Source organism: Nannospalax galili, unplaced genomic scaffold (assembly GCF_000622305.1).
Source record: "Nannospalax galili isolate Female #2095 unplaced genomic scaffold, S.galili_v1.0 scaffold334, whole genome shotgun sequence".
In the NCBI taxonomy this organism is placed as follows: Eukaryota; Metazoa; Chordata; class Mammalia; order Rodentia; family Spalacidae; genus Nannospalax; species Nannospalax galili.
In genome coordinates, this window is record NW_008336888.1 from 996,211 (window position 1) to 1,015,179 (window position 18,969).

The window sequence follows — 18,969 nt, forward strand, 5'->3', positions numbered from 1 at the left end:
GCTGTGTGTTGTGTCTTGCAGAGACCTCCGGGTAGTAACTGGTTTGATGATTGTTTCTTTAGAGCTGTAGTCATGATTAAAAATGCTACCCAAGCACAGCGAGGATGCCCTTGACACACATCTTATTTTCTGGGAAAAGATTACCGCCACAGTAATTGAGCTGGGAAGAGGAGACAAATTGCTCTCTGAGGATTCGGCAGTGCTTCAAAGTACTGCAGTTGACTGGAATCACCACGCACTTTCTTCCTCCAATTTGCAAGATAACTACAGTTCTAGTACAGTACCTATGCATCATATGCAAGATACAAATGGGGCTAACACAAAAGGTCTGTAAATGCATCTGAATCCGAAGCAAACCTGCACCCGCTGCTCGAGGAAAGCGGGAAGGCCTGGAGTTCTCCTGCAGGTTGCCTCCGGAGCATCCGGGAGGTTGCTGCAGTGATGCATTTATTAGCACAAGGCTCCCTGAGCGGGCAGCTGGCTGGAGCCCGCGGTGACGTCACGAACCCGGACAGGTCACGTGGCCAGCGGCCGCCCCGCCTCTGCCTCCTCCTGCCGCCGCGGTCATTGAGCTCCGGGTCCGGTCGCAGCCGCCGCTCGGAGCTGTCGGGGCAACGCGGAGCCTGGGACCGGGCGTGCGGGCCGGGCGTCGGAGGGGCAGAGCAAGAAGGCGGGAGCGGCCGAGGAGCCGGCGACGGGCCCAGGGCTACGCGGACGACGCTCTCTCAAACTTGGGGCGCGCTCTATAGCCGCTGCGCCCACTGCCCGAGCCATGAAGATGGTAGCGCCCTGGACGCGGTTCTACTCCAACAGCTGCTGCCTGTGCTGCCATGTCCGCACGGGCACCATCCTGCTCGGCGTCTGGTACCTGGTGAGCGCCTCCCCGCGGTGGGGCGCAGGGGACCCCGGGCACCCCGGGCCCGCGCCGCTAAGTCGCCTGCGGGGTCGGCCTCGGCTTGGGGGACGCCCGTGCTCATCCGCCTAGAGTTGTATTATTAGAAAGTTAATTCCCGGGCGAGCCTGGCAGCAGTGCCCTGGGCTGTCCAACCTGTGGCGGGGGAGGCGGCGGGACTCCAGGCCAGCCCCGGGTTGGGGGCGCGGGGTCTTCAGGGCGATGTGGCCGAGGACCTCGGAGCTAGACTCCCAGCACGTACCCCTTCGCATTTGGGGTCCTAAACCAGTTGGGGTTGCGAGGGGCCGTCTCGGGCGCGCTGCCCCGGGCTCGGGTGCAGATCCGACATGCCCATCCTCCCTGTGCGCATCTCCTCGAGTCTGCAGAACGTTCGCCCCTCCCGAGTTCGGATCCGAGTGGAAACGGTTGAGGGGCTCTTGTATCCCTCTCGTGAAGGGGTGCCCCGCACATACATGTTTTTAAGTTCTCAGACCCGGAAGGCATCTGCGCGTGATAGTGTCCCAGTCGGCCCGGAGAAGCCATTTTACACCCTCCCCCTTTCCAGCCCGTGGACAGGTGATCTCTCCGAACCCTCAGGGCGGGCAAATGGAGGGTTCTTTTGTTTTGTTTTAGCGTGATGATTTTTCAAGTCTCATGTGTGTGGAGAACAAACAGTGATTGATTACCCTAGGCAGCGAGGAAGCCTGATGGCCTCTTGCCGGGTGCTGCCCTTGGGTGATGATTGGCAACCCTGAAGCACCAGTCCTGAGTCGGATTCCTCAGCATTTTGGATTTTGTGACATAATGCTTGGGAGCTAGACTCGAGCTACTTTGAAGTTAATAGCGCTGCAGGACGGGGATCTGCGTTTTAAAGAAAAAAAAAAAAAAAAACGTAGTTAAGTGGCATCTAAAACTTTTCAGTGAGAATGCATTCTTAGCCCCTTCACGAGTCAGTTTTTTCTTGGCTTATGTTTAACATTTGATAATTTTTATATAATATAGGCAATATAGTCGAATTTCAAACTACATTGTGCCATTTTAAACGCAGCCCCCCCCCCGTGATGTTACTGTGCTATTTATAGTCTCGTTTCCTTTAGTTGGGCCCATTATGGCCACACAATAGAAATTTTTAGCCTTAAAAGCTTTCAAGCAAATCGTTGATACGTGTGGGTTCTTGCTGTGTAGTGTGCTTGCAGAGTGAACATTAGCGTATTGGGTCAACCCTGACTTTTCTAAAAGCCAAGGAATTTACAGAAATTTGAAATCAAAGCTGAAGTATAGTAAGCAGCTTCAAGTAGTGCTTTTACTGATGGTCCGAACAGTCTTCTACAAATGTCTTGTATCCTTGAAAATGTTCAGATCTGCAAGCTTCCAAGTACTTCAGTGGATGTCATTTGTAAAATCTAGGGCATTGCATTAGGCAAATGTACTACATGATTTACAGGAAAGATAAATCTACTTGAGCTCTGTTGGAGGTAATCCAACCGGACAGAACTGGTGTGATAAGCTTAGAGCCCTCCACATTCCACATTCCTTCTCTGCTGTGGAGCCTGCCCTTTGTGGGGGGTGTGCCTCTAGCATTTGGAAATAAATGTGGCCATTTGCAAGATAGAGAGCTGCTGTGAATTGGAAACTGGGTTTGAGTGCTGCTGATTTCTGTAAAAATTCTTTTCTATTTCACATGACAATTGAGACATTTTTTTCCCCCAGTAGTTGAGTTTCCTCATACTTTTAAATATAATTTGGTTACCCAAAACTTCAATTTCCATGTTGAATGACTGAGGTAGCTAGGGCACTGGGCCTTTGGAAGAACTAGGCACCTCCCCTCCCCCAACACTCCCTCTCCTCAATCTAGAGTCAGTATTAGGAAGGGGGAGAGTTTTCTGAAGAGGGTAAGAGTGTGGACAGACATTCACCTGAGAGTTCACTGTAGGCTGAGCCAGATAAATAAAGTGATTCTTTTTAGTATGTTTTGTAATTGTTGTTTCTTAACCACTGCCATTTTCTAAGTCGGGCCTGTCTGCCAGGGTCTGTGCCAGGAGCCTGTGTACTCTTAATTTTGCATATTCCAGTGAGGTTCCTTTTCATTCCTGTTTTATGGATGAAAACCGAGGTTAAGAGCTTACACAGTATTTACAGTCCTTGGTTTCATCTTGTGATGTTTTAGTCTGCCCTGTTTCTATTTTCCTTTTTTCTTAACACTCTTAAAAGTTGTTCATATGTTTTGTTTTTATCTTGGAGTATTAAGGGTTTTCTTCAGAAATTAACATAAATTCAGGTATTTATGAGATGTGTGGGTTTTTTTTTTCCCCCCTTTTTATCAGACTGTCACATGTAGTGAAATTCCATTACTTTTTTTTTTTTTTTTATTTTTTTTGAGACAGGGTCTCCTTATAGCCCTAGCTGGCCTGGAACTCACTTTGTAGATCAGGCTGGGCTCAATCTCACAGAGATCCACCTGCCTCTGCCTCCCGAGTGCTGGGATTAAAGGTGTGTGCCACCACGTGCCCGGTTCCATTACACACACCTGGTTCCATTACGCCTTGTATGTTTCATTGAATTGGCAAATGGATATACCTGTGTAACCACTTCCCCAGAGAATGTTCTGAAACTCTAGAAAGTTTCCTTGTGCCTCTTTCTGGTTAGTCCACACCTCAGACTTTTCCCATTCAGTCACCATAGATGAGCTTGCCTTTTCATACAGTGGGATTTGACTGTGTACACCTTTGTGTTCAGCCCCCTTTTTAGATTCCTTATGTTGGAGTGTATGAATAGCTTGTTACCTCTTGCTGCTGAGTATTATTTTATTCTATGAATATACCACATTGTATTTATTTGCCAGAGATTGGATTGCCTATAGTTTGGGACTATATTATATATTCAGTTGCCCTAAACATTCTTAACCAAGATTTTGCTTTTTGAATTATGTTTGTATTTCCATTGGGTAAATACTTAGGAGTGGTATTGTTCTTTGGGTAAAGTATGTTTACCTTACACAGTGCTAACCAGTTTTCCAAAGTGGTTCTACCAGTTAACACTCTAACTAGTAATGTATGAAGTTCTAGTTGCTTCACATTCTGCCCAGTATTTGGTGCTGTCAGTCTCTTAGATTTTAGCCATTCTAGCGGGTGGGTATGCAGTAGTACAGTGGCTTAATTTACATTTCCCTCCTGGACAATGATGTGGAAGAGTTTATCTTTGGATGTTGGCCAGTTGCATGTCTTCCAGTTTTTTTCTGGGTTCTGTGTACTTCCCATTGATTTCTAGAAACTCTATATACTTGGCTACCAGTCCTTTGTTAAATATATATTTTGTCTCCCAGAGTATGGCTTGCACACTCATTTTCTTAATGATATATTTTAGTGAATGGAAGTTAAACATATATTTATTTAAAAAGACAGTTTAAAGCTGAGCATGGTGGCTCATGCCTGTAATCCCAGCACCCAACAGGCCGAATCAGAATTGCTATGAGCTTAGACCAGCCTATTGAGACCCTGTCTCGAAAAAGAAACGTATCAGAATGACGGCTGTGCATTCTGGGGTGTTCTCTCTTCCTGTCCATCAGAGCAGAACAGTGGGCACTCAGTATCCAAGGGTTCTACATCTTTGCTCTCAGCCAGTGTCCTGGAGATATGTCTGTACCCAACATAGACAAGCTCCTCTTGTCATTCCTTAAATAATAACACTATAATCACATCACATTTACATTGCACTAGTTATAAGATCTAGGGGAGGATATGCTAGGTTTTTTGCAAATGCTAAGCCATTTTATAAAAGACTAGAACATGGAAGGATTTTAGTGCTTTCCTCTGTACCCCAAATTTGCTCATATTCTGTAGTCTCCAACTATCCTTTAGACTTCCTGGCTCAATATCTTTGTTCTTTTTAAAAAATATTTTGTGCTGGGTGTGGTGGCGCACGCCTTTAATCCTAGCACTTGGGAGGCAGAGGTAGGCAGATCTCTGTGAGTTCGAGGCCAGCCTGGTCTACATAGTGAGTTCCAGGTCAGCTGGGGCTACAGGGAGACCCTGTCTTAAAAAGACCAAAAAAAAATTTTTGCAAGAACAGTCAGATCTCTTAACCACTGAGCTACCTCTCTAGTCCCAATGCCTCTGTTCTTTTTGCCACCTTGATCTCTTTATTCCAGCTCCATGTCCTGTTGATTTTTGCCGTACTTTCTGGCTATTTTCTTTTTCGGCTATTTTCTTATCTGCCCTGTTCCCTTGTTTTTGCCGATTAGCTCTCACTTGACTACTGGAATATGGCCACTAGTCTTCCTTAAACTGTTAAAGCCACATTTCTTCCCCCTCATGTACGCTTCTTTTCCAGATATCCTTTGTTTAAAAGCATGTGTGTAAGTATACCACATGCATGCCTGGTGCTTGTGGAGGTCGGAAGAGGGCATCAGATCCCCTGGAACTGGAGTTACAGATGGTTGTTAGCTGCTATGTGAGTGCTGGGAATTGAACCCGGGTTCCTTAGAAGAACAGTAAGTGTTCCTTAACTGCTGAGCCATGTCTTCAGCCCCATATTTATTTTTTTATTTTATGTTATGAGTGTGTTGCCTGCATGTATGTATGTGTATCTATGTTCTGCATTGCCCGTGGAGGTCAGAAGAGTGCGTTGGATCCCCTGGAACTGGTTGTTAACCACCATGTGGGTCCTGGGAACTGAACCTGGGTCCTCTGCAAGAGCATTCAGGCTCTTAACTGCTGAGCTCTCTTTCTAGCCCCTCACCCCCTTTCAAAAGTCTGTTTGTGTGTGTATGCCACGTGTGTATGCCACATGTGTGCAGGTGCTTGTGAAGACCAGAAGACGGCATTGAGTACCCTGGAACTGCAGTGAATGAGCTCCATGATGTGGAGGCTGGGAAATGCTTGGGTCTTCTGGATGAGCAGCAAGTGCTCTTAACTTCTGAGCCATCTCTCCAACCCCAGATATCCTTTTTTTTTTGTTGTTTGTTCCTTTTGAGACAGGGTCTCCCTGTAGCCCCAGCTGACCTGGAACTCACTATGTAGACCAGGATGGCCTTGAACTCACAGAGATTCACCTGCCTTTGCCTCCCAAGTGCTAGGGCTAAAGGCGTGTGACACCACATCCAGCAATCATTTTTTTTAATTTTTAAAAGGATATCTGGGGTTGGGCATGGTGGCACATGCCTTTAGTCCCAGCACTCAGGAGGCAGAGGCAGGGGGGGCTCTGTGGATTTAAGGGCCGCCCGGTGTGCGTAGTAAATTTTCGGGCAGTTGGGGTTTAAGGGGGACACTCTCCAAAAAAAAAAAAAAAAAAAAAAATGACTATGACAGTTACAAGCTAATACTAATTTCTTTTTTTGAGAAGTCTTGCTGTGTAGTCCTGCTTGGCTTGGTATTTAATTCATATAGCCCAGTCTGGCCTTGAACTTACAGCAATCCTCCTGCCTCAGCCTCCCAAGCGCTGGGATTACAGGCATGTGCCATTATGCCCAGCCTGCAAACCGGTACTTAATCCCAGAATCTTGAAATTCATTGCAATTTGACAAGTTTAGGTTATCTATCCATCTCTGAGCCAAGCACAGGGGCTAGGGATATATGGCTGGAATGTCATCTCCTGTCTTTGAATTATATAGATTGGGAGAGACCTAGGAGCAATTCCTTTGTCAAGGAATCAGAGGTGGTTACCCAGAGGAGGGGAGAATGGAAGACAATGAAAATACGGGCCACCCTCCTTAGGGTAAAGACCACATTGCCTAGGTCTATTTTTTTTTTTTTTTTTTTCCTGGAGTTGAGGACTGAACTCAGGGCCTTGCACTTGCTAGGCAAGTGCTCTACTGCTGAGCTAAATCCCCAACCCCTGCATATGTCTATTTTTATCTGCAAGCAGCACCTATATTTCTGATTGCACACATGAGCATACTCTTAGCTTTAAATACACTGTGGTACTGGTGATTGGAAGCTTCTGGCATTGGCCTCAGATGGATACCTCTTTGTACATACTACCCTTCATAATTTTAAGAATTTAGTTATACAGCAAATACATACTGAATGCCTCTTGCTACTAGCCTCTATCCATAGGGTAGCTGGCCATATATCAGATTTTAAAAGACGAAAGGTCAGAATAACTGGTCTCATTGGCTTTGAGACCTGATCTTTCAAATTAACTGTATAGTTCACTTTGAAGGCCTGGCCAGTTTATGAAGAGCTGGCTCAGGGGTTGATGAATTCTCTTTGTATCCCAAGATTTGGTGTTATAACTATTGACTTTTGCTTGGGTGTAGAACCATAAAACTGACATCCTGTATTTGTAGGGTGATTGATAGCTTTTAGTGGGCTTTCATGTTCCTTCTTATTTAGACCTCAAAATCACCCTGGGTCAGGCTTGATAGGTGCCATTGCACCATGCAAGATTAATAGTTTCTTGCCAGCTGTCATATTCTATGACTGCCAGTGAGTTCAGGGCAAAATATAGGTTGACTCATGATACTATATAGGTCTTTACAGTCTAGTATTTTTCTTCATAAAAGATTGAAATATTATGCTGAGGAGTAAGGATTTTATTCTTTAGGCAATGGGGGACCTGTTGAAATTCTAAACATGATTGATAGGATCTAAGTGGGATTTTTGTTGTTGTTGTTGTTGTTGTTATTTATTTATTTATTATTTATTTTTGAGACAGGCTCTCCCTAGTAGCCCCAGTTGGCCTGGAACTCGCTGTGTAGACCAGGCTGGCCATGATCTCACAGTATGTGCCACCATTAAAGAAGATTAAAAATGACAGGATGTTTTAGATGGCTGGCAAACCAGGTCAGGGTGTGTTAAAACCTCTGCATATGAGATATGGCAGGTTCTTTCCATGCCAGGTCTCATTTGCTAATGGTGTGAGTAATATAGGTGGAGGTTTTATTTAATCAGAGAATGAGAGGTCTCTGTTGCTATATAGATTTAAGGAATTGAATTGAATCCATTTGGACAGTTTTCTTTTTACCATATAGCCCTCCTCCTGCTCTTCCCTCCCCTCTCCCCGGCAAGGATCAAAGACAGTTCTATAAAATATTTGCTTGTGGAGTATTACTTTTTAAAGTTTGTTTTTTTAGCTTTTATTAAAATTATGACTACAATTTTGCTTATGATGCATAATTCATCAGAGCATTTTAAAGGTAAGCTGGCCAAAAATAAAAGGTTGCCATCAAAGCTGTTTAATATCAAGCTCCCTGGGATCCTTTTAAGTATATAGAACAGAATATGAAGTATTAAAGTGGTCAATGTCTGTTTTGCATTACAAAGTAATCCCAGCGGAGAGGCTGAGGCAGGAAGATTGCAGCAAATTTGAGTCTAGCCTGATCTGTAAAGCTTGGTCTACATAGTGAATTCTAGGCCATCCAGGATACATAATGATACTGTCTCAAAAATTAAAAAGAACCTCAGCCAGGGCATGGTGGCACAGGCCTTTAGCCTTTAATCCCAGCATTTGGGAGATCTTTGTGAGAAAGAGGCCAGCCTGGTCTACATAGTGAGTTCCAGGCCACCTGAGATTGTGTCTCAAAAAACAAAAACCTCCCCGACTCCGCCCCCCTGCCCCAAACTTGTAATTGTTTTGTCAGCTTTGAATCTCCATCACGTAGGAAGAGACCAGATTTCTATCCCATCCCTTTTGGGGCATCTTTAAGATTTTATTTAATTTATTTACTTCTTTGTGTCTGTGTGTGGATTCTGGGAACCAAATTCTGGTCTTCTGGAAGAACAGCAAGCAAGGACTCTTTAACCGCTGAACCATCTATTCACTCCCCAGCTTTTTGTATTCTGAGACAGGTCTCCTGTAACCAGGCTGGCCTGGAACTTCTGTGTATCCCAGGATGGTCTTGAACTCCTGATCCTCTTCCTTCCACCTTCCAGATGCTGGGATTAAAGGTGTGTACCATCATACCTGGGCATTATATTATTGTTCATAAAGTGTTGCTGGTGGGATGGTTTTTAAGAGCTCTGGTGGGAATTATTGAAGAGCTGTGAACTGGTTTTCTCACTTGATGAAAAGAAAAAAATTAACCAAGGAGAGTCAGGCATGGTGGTGCACACCTTTAATCCCAGCACTCAGGAGGCAGAGGCAGGCGGCTCTTTGTGAGTTCAAGGCCAGCCTAGTCTACATAGTGAGTTCCAGGCCAGCTGGGGCTACAGGGAGACCCTGTCTCACTGACCTATGCTTGTTTTCAGTCTGTCCTACAAGACAGGTTGTCTGACTGTGAAATCCCAGGAGGCAAGTGCCTTCTCTCCTGGCACCAGGCCTCAGCTTTCCTCTTTCCTCAGCATTATATTCTTGAGGAAGTTGTAATTGTTTGGGGCCCATTGTTCAGGGTTCCATGTCTGATAGCCAGAGGGGAGGGTTGTTTTTTGTTTTTTTGGTGGGGGAAATAGTCTCCTATAGCTGAGGAGACCCCCATGAACTCCTACCTTCCAAGTGCTAGGATTGTAGGCATGCACTTACCATTAAGATGAAGTCACATATTTAAAAATGGAGAAATGAATTTATTTACAGTTTTGACCATAACTAGGGAGGGAGAAATTCTTAATCCATCTTGCTCATGGTAATGTTACAATTTATAGAAACAAAGCAAAAGCAAGAAAATACACATATGGAGCTTTTCTTGTAGGTCCTCCTTACTGGAAGTGGAGTCAGGGCTGTTGGGATGGGCCATTTTGCTCCCAGTACAGTTTTTCCTGTAGGGATCCTCATATACAGGGCCCCAGTTAAAATGGAATGGTCAGATGGAATGTATCACAAGTGACCTTTCCTCTAGTGAGCCCTCAGTCTTCCTGGAGATAGAATCTTACCTCTGCCTTGAAATTCAATGCTGGATTTCACCCCTGGTGAACTTACCCTGGAATAGGAGCCCCACATGCCTCTTTATTAATATTCAGTGGGGAAATACAATTGTCTTTGAGGTGAATACTTCTATCCTTAGGCCTGTGCATTCTTTTCCTTTAGAGGACACTAATTATGATGGTGGAATGCTTTCAGTTCTTAATAGCTTTTCATCAAGACAGCCTGGCGAACCCAGCTTGGCAAAAGAACAACAAATTTCTAAGGCTAAAGGAGCAAGTCTCTAGACCAGGAGAATAGAAGATGAGTTTGTATCTTGCATATTCCTTTGTTAAGGATTTTTTTTTTTAACTTCTCTCACCCTCTTAGTGGTTTCAGTGTTTTGTTTTTTCTACACTTGTTCTTGGTTAAAAGGTGGGAAAGTGATTCAGTCTTTTTTTCTTTTATAAGGTAGCATTGGCTTTTCTGCTGTGCTGGTTTTAGTTTTTCCTCTCAACCTCTGTATTTGGTAAAGGTAGAGAAAGCTGCTGCTAGAGGTGCTGAAATGCAATACATAGGTAAGGTAGAAGTGTCTTCCTCTTCTGTTACTAGTCCAGGGAGGGCTGGCCTTGTTCCTGAAGGCTATCCATCCAGAGGCTAGGCTGGTGGGGCAGCAGTGCCCTTCTAAACACTTGGGTCCATCTGAGTTTTAGAGAGGCCGCTGCTTTTCTCTTTATGTGTGGCTGGGGACAACTCACTGTCACCATATGTGGTTTTGGCCTGTTGGAAGGCAGGATAGAAAGGCAGGGAAAATTGGGGGAATATAAGAAAGGAGTCCTTCACCCTGGAATCCATTGGAAGCTTCTTGTCAGCAGAGAAGAATTCCAGCACAATTACCAGCTGCTTAAAGCCCTCTCCCTTCCTAGCCTTAAACCTGTGATTTTCTAGGAATCTTACCAGAAACCCAGTGTACAGGAAAAGGATGCAGACCAACCCCTTGTACAATCCTAGTGGTTCCTGGTTTCATTGTGTCACATGATAAATCCATCCAGGACATCACCAGAGACACCTCTTGTATCTCACTTATCAAATGAGAGAACTAAAGGAGGGGGGTTGCTTAGCAACCTTTTGAGAATATAACCTGAGAGCCACCAAAATAGTGTATATGGCTAGTGCTAAGAAGACAGTTGCTTACTCTCCCTTGAGCCTGTAGCCACACTTGGGTACATCTTCCTTTCTGCAATTGTTTGAGAAGCCCACACTTGTATTCTTGAGTATGTCTTACTGTCTTCTGATTACCTCTCACTTAACCCTTGTGCTTTAGCGTATATTAAAGTATTTTTAGTAAAAATGTCCAGCTCTGGCTGGGCAGGGTGGTACACACCCTTCATCCCAGCACTAGGAAGACAGAGGCAGGAGGATCTCTGAGTTCTATACTTGCAGGGCTACATAGTAAGACCCTGTCTCAAAAAACAAAACAAAGCAAAAAATCACCAGCTCTACTGCATAAAATGGCTAGTCCTGAAATTCTTTTCAGCATCAGAGTCATGAGCCCCAATTTGGCCTGAGTCAGGTCCCTAAAAGTCTAAGGGAACTCAGGCTGCTGAGGGTGGTAGCATAGTTCTGTCACTGATGGCGACTTCATTTTCTAAGAATGTAAGATAGAAGTTGCATGCCTGACTTCCACTTACTTATTCATTTTTTTTTGGTCTTTTTGAGACAGGGTATCCCTTTAGTCCCAGTTGGCCTAGAACTTGCTATATAGACCAGGTTGGACTTGAACTCACAGAGATCCACCTGCCTCTGCCTCCTGACGCCCAGATCTGACTTCACTTATAACTCAATAGCCAAAACTAAAATATGACCTAACTACCAGGGGAGCTGGAAGGGATTATCATTAGCCATAAACCTGATAGACCTGAACAGAACAAGTTTAAGGAGACATCTGTGGGAATAGTGGTGTGGCTTTAAGCCATGGGGTCTTCCTGTCTCAGCTCTTTATGGTTAGCTTGAGAGGCTAGAGTCCGAGAACTCAATGGCCACTAATGCCACCTCAAGCCGAGAGACTTTGGGTTCTTGTCTCAAGAATTTGAATTTAAAGAATGAATTTAGGGACCACAGAGGGTGAATTTTAGAAAGAAATAGTTTATTATAGGGAGCTTAGGAGAGAGAGAAGACTGAGCTCCCTTAGAGCAGGAGGGGTCCCTGGGAATGTGGTACTATTGAGTCTCACTGCCCTGGAGTAATGATGGAAGGGAGGGGCAGATGAGCTGGTCAGTCTAGATCCCATTCCAGGTGACCAGGTCCCTTGAGGCTTTGGTCACATCCTCAGTGTGGTTTCCAGGAATGGGGTACTCTTATGGAAAAGAGATAAGGAAAAAAACAGGCCCCCTCCTGCCATCTCTAGCCTTCAGCCATGGTGGAACTGGGGTCATTTTTGGTTTAGACACTATCTGCCATCACTGGTAATGGGCAAGGATGAAGCTGCTGGCAGGTCCTAGGACATTAGCCAAGAAAGAAAGTGGTCACTTTTCTTTTGGGGTCAAGTGCCTAGTTGCCTAGCCAATTTATATCCCCTTTTCTCAACACTAGTAGTGGGGCAGGATAGAAAGGGAAAATTCAGATGGATGGGAGGGGAACAGAGACCCGCACCCTCGAGTCTGGTTGAAGTCTCTTCTTGAAAATCAGCATAACTGGCAAAATTTGTTGTGAAGATTGTTTACATAGAGGCAATATTCCTTTAATTTTTAAAAAAGTGTAAAAAATTACATTTATTCTCTGTGTGTGTGTGTGTGTGTGTGTGTGTGTGTGTATGTATGTGTGTATGTATGTACACGTGTGCCATGGTGTGTGTGTTCAGGTCAGGCCAACTTGCAGAAGTTTGTTCTTTCCCCCATGTAGGGTATTGGCAGGTCTAATCTTGTATAGATACTCTATAGGTAGTCACAACTGCTGTGGGTTCAAGAATGTAACAGCTGGAACTGGAGAGATAGCTTATGTCCTGAATGGGAGCAGTCACTTGATAGTAACTGTCCTGAATGTGTCTCAAGCCACTGGCTTGAGTGTGACATCCAAAATGTGTCACTGCTTCTCGGGAGAGCTTAGGACAGGCGCAACGGACAGAAGAGATTCTCACACACGACTGTTTGATTGCAATATGCGTTTACTAGGTCAAAGCACAACAAACACACATCAATACAAACACTCAAAGGGAAACCCGGTCCTCTAGCAGTTAAGAGTCCCAAAGTCTCTTGGAGTACCTTCCAGAGGTTAAGCCTTCAGGCACTCCATGTGGAGAGGTTCTCTAGTCCGCCGTGATCAGTGCACTCTCCCGGCTGAGGAGCTGTCTCTTGCAGGTTCTGATCACGTCTGGTCGTGGCAGACTCCCGTCAGTCTCTGGCTCTCAGGCTGAGGTCCTCGATCAGGTCTCAGGCGAGGCTCCGGTCTGGTCTCGGGCAGAGCTTCAGGTAGCGGTCTCAGGTTTTGGGCAATGTGCCGGGATGAGGCCCACAGATTCAGAGTCTCGCGTGGCCAAGCATCAAAAGAATCTTTTTAGCTACCAGATTTTATATATTTCTTTTCTGGCTGAAGTCCTTCTGACTTACGTCAGTAACTTCAGTGTTTTCTTGAGATATGGCTCACACCCTGTGGTCACTTATCACCAACACACAGACACTCAACTCACATAGGTTCTGTTTGGTTGCTGAGTTACAACTTAGCTTCTTATCTACTTATCTATTTCACACAGTGTCACAGCAATGTTCAGTTTGGTTTCAGAGTTTACAGAGTTAATATTCATCTTTAATTTCTGATTTCTAAATTCCTAATAAATTCCTAATACATTCAGTACAGCTTAGTAGATAAGAAAAGGTACTACTCCTGCAGAGGACCCTAATTCAATTTCCAGCACTCATTGAGTGGCTTACAACCACGTACAAGTCCAGCTCTGGGGGATTTGATGCTTCTGGCCTCTGAGGTCATTGGCACACATGTTCCTATATATACACACAGACCCACAAAAATACACAAGTAAAAACAATGAAATAAATCATTTAAAAAAAAAGAATGCCATATGCCAGGCATGGTGGCACATGCCTTTATATCCAGCATGTGGGAAACAGAAGCAGGAATATCTCTGACAGATGAAGGCTAACCTGGTCTACATAGTGAATTCCAAGCCAGCTAGGGCTACAGAGAGACTCTGTCTAAAAAAAAAAACCAACCCCCCCCCAAAAAAAAACCCAAAACAAACAAAAAAGAAAAAACAGTGCCACAACTGTGTAAGGCCCAGACCATTCCTCCTCTTCCTCAGGCGTTCACATTTTTACCACTTCTTTTAATATTTCCTGAGCCTTGATGGAGGTGATACCGATGTCCCCTTTACGTTGAATTCAGCAGTTATTTATACCAGATAATTCTCACCTCAAAGGGGATAAGAGATAGTTTATTCTGGAGCCAAATATGAGGGACCATGGCCTGGGAACACAGATTCAGGTTACCCCAAATTCCATGTTCCAGCATGGTCACAGTTGCTTTACATTTATATAGTAACAGAACAAAGAAAAGTCATAAATCAAGACACTTCAAATACATTGGAGGATACACTCAGTAGGAGGGTTGCAGCAGATCGAGGGGTATTTTACTAGGTCTCAGAAGCTGTCTGATGACCTTAGTCTTTTGATTGCTCACACTGGGTGGTCTGCTAGGATAATGCATTCTAAAAGGTTTTTTATCTCTTAGTCACAGCTTGTTAGATCAGAAACAGAGGTGGGTAAGGAGTGGCTGTTTAGGGGGCTAAAGAAAACCTGAGATAAATGACCTGAGATAAATAGACTCTGGACCTGCAACATTCCAAACTCTCCACAGTCTTGGGAGGAGTGATTGACAATCAGTTGGTCAGCTTTGCAGGAAGTTCAGTCCCCGGTGCAGGAGTTCTTTTTGGAAACTTTTCTTTCACATCAGTCATTGCTGATCACTGCAGAAAGAAGCTTCTGACCACAACTGACAGCAGCACTAGTCTTTGGACATAAGCATAGTTATTTAGAAGGTAATTTGACGGGCACATCATGTCCATTTAGCAAAATAACAGTAGCTTCCCCACTATGGCCTCTACCCTCCCTAGCCTCAGTTTTTGGCTGGGATTACAAAATCCCATGTAAATTCCTGCCTGTGGAGCAGGCATCAAATCTAGTCTGAAAGAGGTTGGTTACCTCAAGTAACAGACTTGCCACTGTTGCACCAGTGGGCCCGTCTTGCCCGACAAGTTGGTATTAATTGCACTCAGGATCCATAGCTATGTAAGACTGTTGATGACAATTCTACCCCCGAAGCCTCCAGAGAACCTTCTAGCACAATGAGGGCTATTAGCAAAGAAGCTTCCAGCCCAGTTCTAACTTGACTTCTCTATGTCCCATGACTCAGTCATGGTCTTTTTCAGCAGTAAGGTCTTACCACCTGGTCCTGATGGGCAACCAACAGCAGTGGCAATTTATCTGTATTGTTTGGGAATCACAGGGGCCTCTCTTACTGTTAACTTGTAGGGAGGCAGCCCACACCTGGCACTGGGATTTTTTTTGTCTAATAACCTATGGTTTCTGGGAAGTAGATTCTCAGGTAGCCCAGGCTAGCTTCAAACATGCTCTGTAGCCTAGGGTAGCCTTGAGCTTCTGCTCTTTCTGTCTGTACCTCCTAAGTGCTGGGATTATAGACATGTGCCATCACACCTGTCTTAAAACCTTTTCTTAATAAATTCCAACTCTGTTTAGTACTGGCTGATCCTGAAATTATTTTTTGCTGCAAAGAATCCCAGCTTTACCTGAATGGTTTCTGAAAAGACTCCCCAGACTCCTGTAGCCAGCTGCATAAAACTGTATCTCCAGTTCCCACTGCTAGGCAGACCTACCACTCCCAGAGAATCCTATTTCTAATTTTCTGAGGGTCCCCCCTCCCCGAAACTCTTGCCTGGTTAGCACCCTGTGTTAAGTCCAGAAGATTGTAATTCCATTCTCTAAGACAGGACTTGGTGAGTCTCAGCACTTGTTTACCTCTCTACATTAGAGCTTTGGAATTAGTAATTCTAAAAATAAATGCTCGTATTCTTTTCGGACTTACTTTATTTTTCACTTATATGCGCATGCATGTGTTCGAGTGAACCTTTGGTCAGAGAGGGCTCCAGATCACCCCTGGAGCTGGAGTTACAGGTGGTTGTGAGCTGAGAACCAAACTTTGTTCCTCTGGTAAAGCAGCAAGTGCTCTTAACTGCTGAGCCGTTTCTCCAGCCTCCAGTTCAAGTAATTTTAAAAAAGTATTGCAAAGCATCTTACTTATAAAATTTGTTGTAATTATTCATAAAACCAAGTAACATGGGAATTTGTTTTCCCTGTATGCTCCATTAGTAGAGCTTTAAAATTGTTACAGTTTTTCAAAAGTTAGACTGAAGATAATGGGTAGCTTCATTATGAAAGCATGGCTATGTAAAACAGTTACAAAAGTTCAATTACTTTATAGCTCAGAAGACTAACTGCACTGGGCAATGTGGTGCACATCTTTAATGCCAGAACTCCAGAAGCAGAGGCAGGTAGATCTCTTGAGTTTGAGGCCAGCCTGGCCTACATAGCAAGTTCTAAACCAACCAGGGCTACATAGTGAGAACCTGTCTCAAAAAGACAAAAAACAAAACAAAAGAAAACAGCTTGTGGGTGTGGACTTTCTTCTTTTTTTTTTTTTTTGGTCCTTTTGAGACAGGGTCCAAGCTGGCCTGGAACTCCCTTTGTAGACCAGGCTGGCCTTGAACTCACAGAGATCCTCTTGCCTCTGCCTCCCAAGTGCTGGGATTAAAGGTGTGCACCACCACACCCGGGGTGTGGACTTTCTATCTCAGTACTTTTTTGTTTTGAGTCAAAGTCTCTATAGACTAGGCTAACCTTGAACTTGCATTACATTACTGTCCTGTTTCAGCTTCCTGAGTGCTGGGATTGCAGATGGTGAGTGATGGTTCACATCATATCTATCCAGCACAGAGACTTTATATTTCCAAAGATAATAATTCTAGACTGTTTAGGCAGTTTAGCGTAGAGGACACGTGAAATTTATTGCAAGGTAAAGTGGGGCACTCTCAAGGGTGGGTGGACAGTGACTGGAGAGCACTGGACTTGTTTTAGAAACTCCATTCCTTCCCATTGTGGGTTTATGGACAACTCAGTGTTTAGGATTTTTTTTTTTTTTTTTTTTTTTTTTTGAGATAGGGTCTTCCTGTAGCTCCAACTGGCCTGGAACTTGCTGTGTAGACCAGGCTGGACTTGATCTCACAGTGATCCTCCTGCCTCTGCCTCTCGAGGGTTAGGATTAATGTCCTGCACCACCGTATCCTGCTCAATTCAATGTTTAGGAACTGTGCTAGGTGCTAAGCAAAATATATATAGTGGTAATGTGAGAGAGAACCTGGTTCTTGCCGACATGAAATCTGTAGTCAAGTACAGTAATGTCAGTAATTAATAGATTAGTGGTTGAGGCTGGAGGATCCTGAGTTTGAGAAGAGCCTGGGCTATGCAAGTTGAGACTGAGCTGGATTACATAGTAAGATTACATCCTCTCAAAACCCAAACCCAAACAAGTCCAATTTGTGCATGCATATATGTAATAATAACGCAAATCACTGTAGGAATGCGGTTGTGATAAACACTAAGGAGGACGTGTCATAAAGGAGGCATAAAGGAGGGTTTGAACCAGCACTGGAAAGCAAGGAAAGGGAAAAGGTGGGCACAATCCCAGCACTCCCTGCAGACACAGGAGGATCTAGAGTTTGAGGCTACCCCATCTCAAGAAAAATGGGGCAGGGCAGAGGCAGAAGTAGGTAGATTTCTGAATTTGAGGCCAGTCTGGTCTATATAGTTACAGGCCAGCCAGGGCTTCATAGTGAGACCTTGTCTCAAAAAGAAAGGACCGGGGCTGGAGAGATGGCTCAGCGGTTAAGAGCACTGACAGCTCTTGCAGAGGACCTGGGTTTGAGTCCCAGCACCCACATGATGGCTACAAAACGTCCTTAACTCCAGTTCCAGGGGACTCTGAAGCCCTCTTCTGACCTCCTTGGCATTACATGACACAGGTGTACTCACATACATGTAGGCAATACACTCATGTACATAAAATAAAAATAAATACAAAATATATTTTTTTTAAAAAAGAAAGAGTTTGGCTTGCCCTCCTTCAGGAAAAAAAAGGACTGGAGAAAGGAAGGGACGGAGGGAGATGGGAGAATTTGAAGTTGGAGGTGGTTGGTTAGTCCGACAGCAGTCTCAGTATGAGAATTTGTTTCTTCATTGTTTCTCCTTTGTTGCTGTCTTCAAATAGAGCTTTTTAGCTATGTGCCATTTTGTAAGTCACATTATTATAGTGTTTCACTCATGGAATTTTGCTGTGTATGTGTCAAAGTCCAGAATTAGTATCTTTGCCTCTCTACTGAGTAATACAAGCCTTTAAACTTTACTTATTGCTTACTTGGATTTTCAGTGACTTTAAATTTTGTTAAAAATTATTTTTATTTTATGTGTATGAGTGTTTTGCCTGCATATAATGCCTGCAGAGGCCGGAAGAGGGTGTCAGATTCCCCTGGAAATAGAGTTATAGATGGTTATTAGCAGTCATGTGGGTGCTGGGAATTGAACCTGGATCCTCTGGAAGAACAGCAAGTGTTCTTAACTGCTGAGCCATCTCTCTAGTCCCTTAAATTATTATTTTATGTGCATGAGTATTTTGCCTGCATGTATGTAAGTGCAATGCCATCAGAGGCCAGAACTGGAGTTACAGTTGTTTATGAACTGCCATGTGGGTTCTGGGAACTGAACCTGGGTCCTCTATACACACCCCTAACTACTGAGCCCCTTTCTTCAGCCTTGTGTCCTTTTTTTCCCCCCACTTGTCTGAAATTGTCAGTGTTCTCTTATTTTTCATCCACTGTGATTTTTAAATATATTTTATTATTTATTTATTTATTTTTGGTCCTTTTGAGACAGGGTCTCCCTGTAGCCCCCAGCTGTCCTGGAACTCACTATGTAGACCAGGCAAGCCTTGAACTCTCAGAGATCCGCCTGCCTCTGTCCCAAGTACTTGGATTAAAGGCATGTACTATCATGCCCAGCTCACTGATCAAGTCTTTACAGCAAATTTCCTGAGTGCTAAATTGAGGTTATAGGATTAGAAAGATGACAGAACTATTTATACATAGTCTGAGTAACTAGGGACTGTTCCCAAGGAGTGACACAAGGAATAACTGAATTATGATAGGAATCTGCCTAGGACTTAACATA

At 44.2% G+C, this 18,969-nt stretch overlaps 1 protein-coding gene across 1 annotated transcript in view; it reads left to right on the top strand.

Moving 5' to 3' along the window:
• The first annotated feature begins 555 nt into the window (after nt 1–555).
• Laptm4b (lysosomal protein transmembrane 4 beta) overlaps nt 556–18,969 on the top strand; it is a 70,661-nt gene continuing 52,247 nt past the window's right edge. The window contains exon 1 of the mRNA XM_008831537.3: nt 556–871. Within this exon, the coding sequence (XP_008829759.1) occupies nt 773–871 (99 nt within the window). The 5' untranslated portion in view covers nt 556–772. The remainder of the gene's footprint in view (nt 872–18,969) is intronic.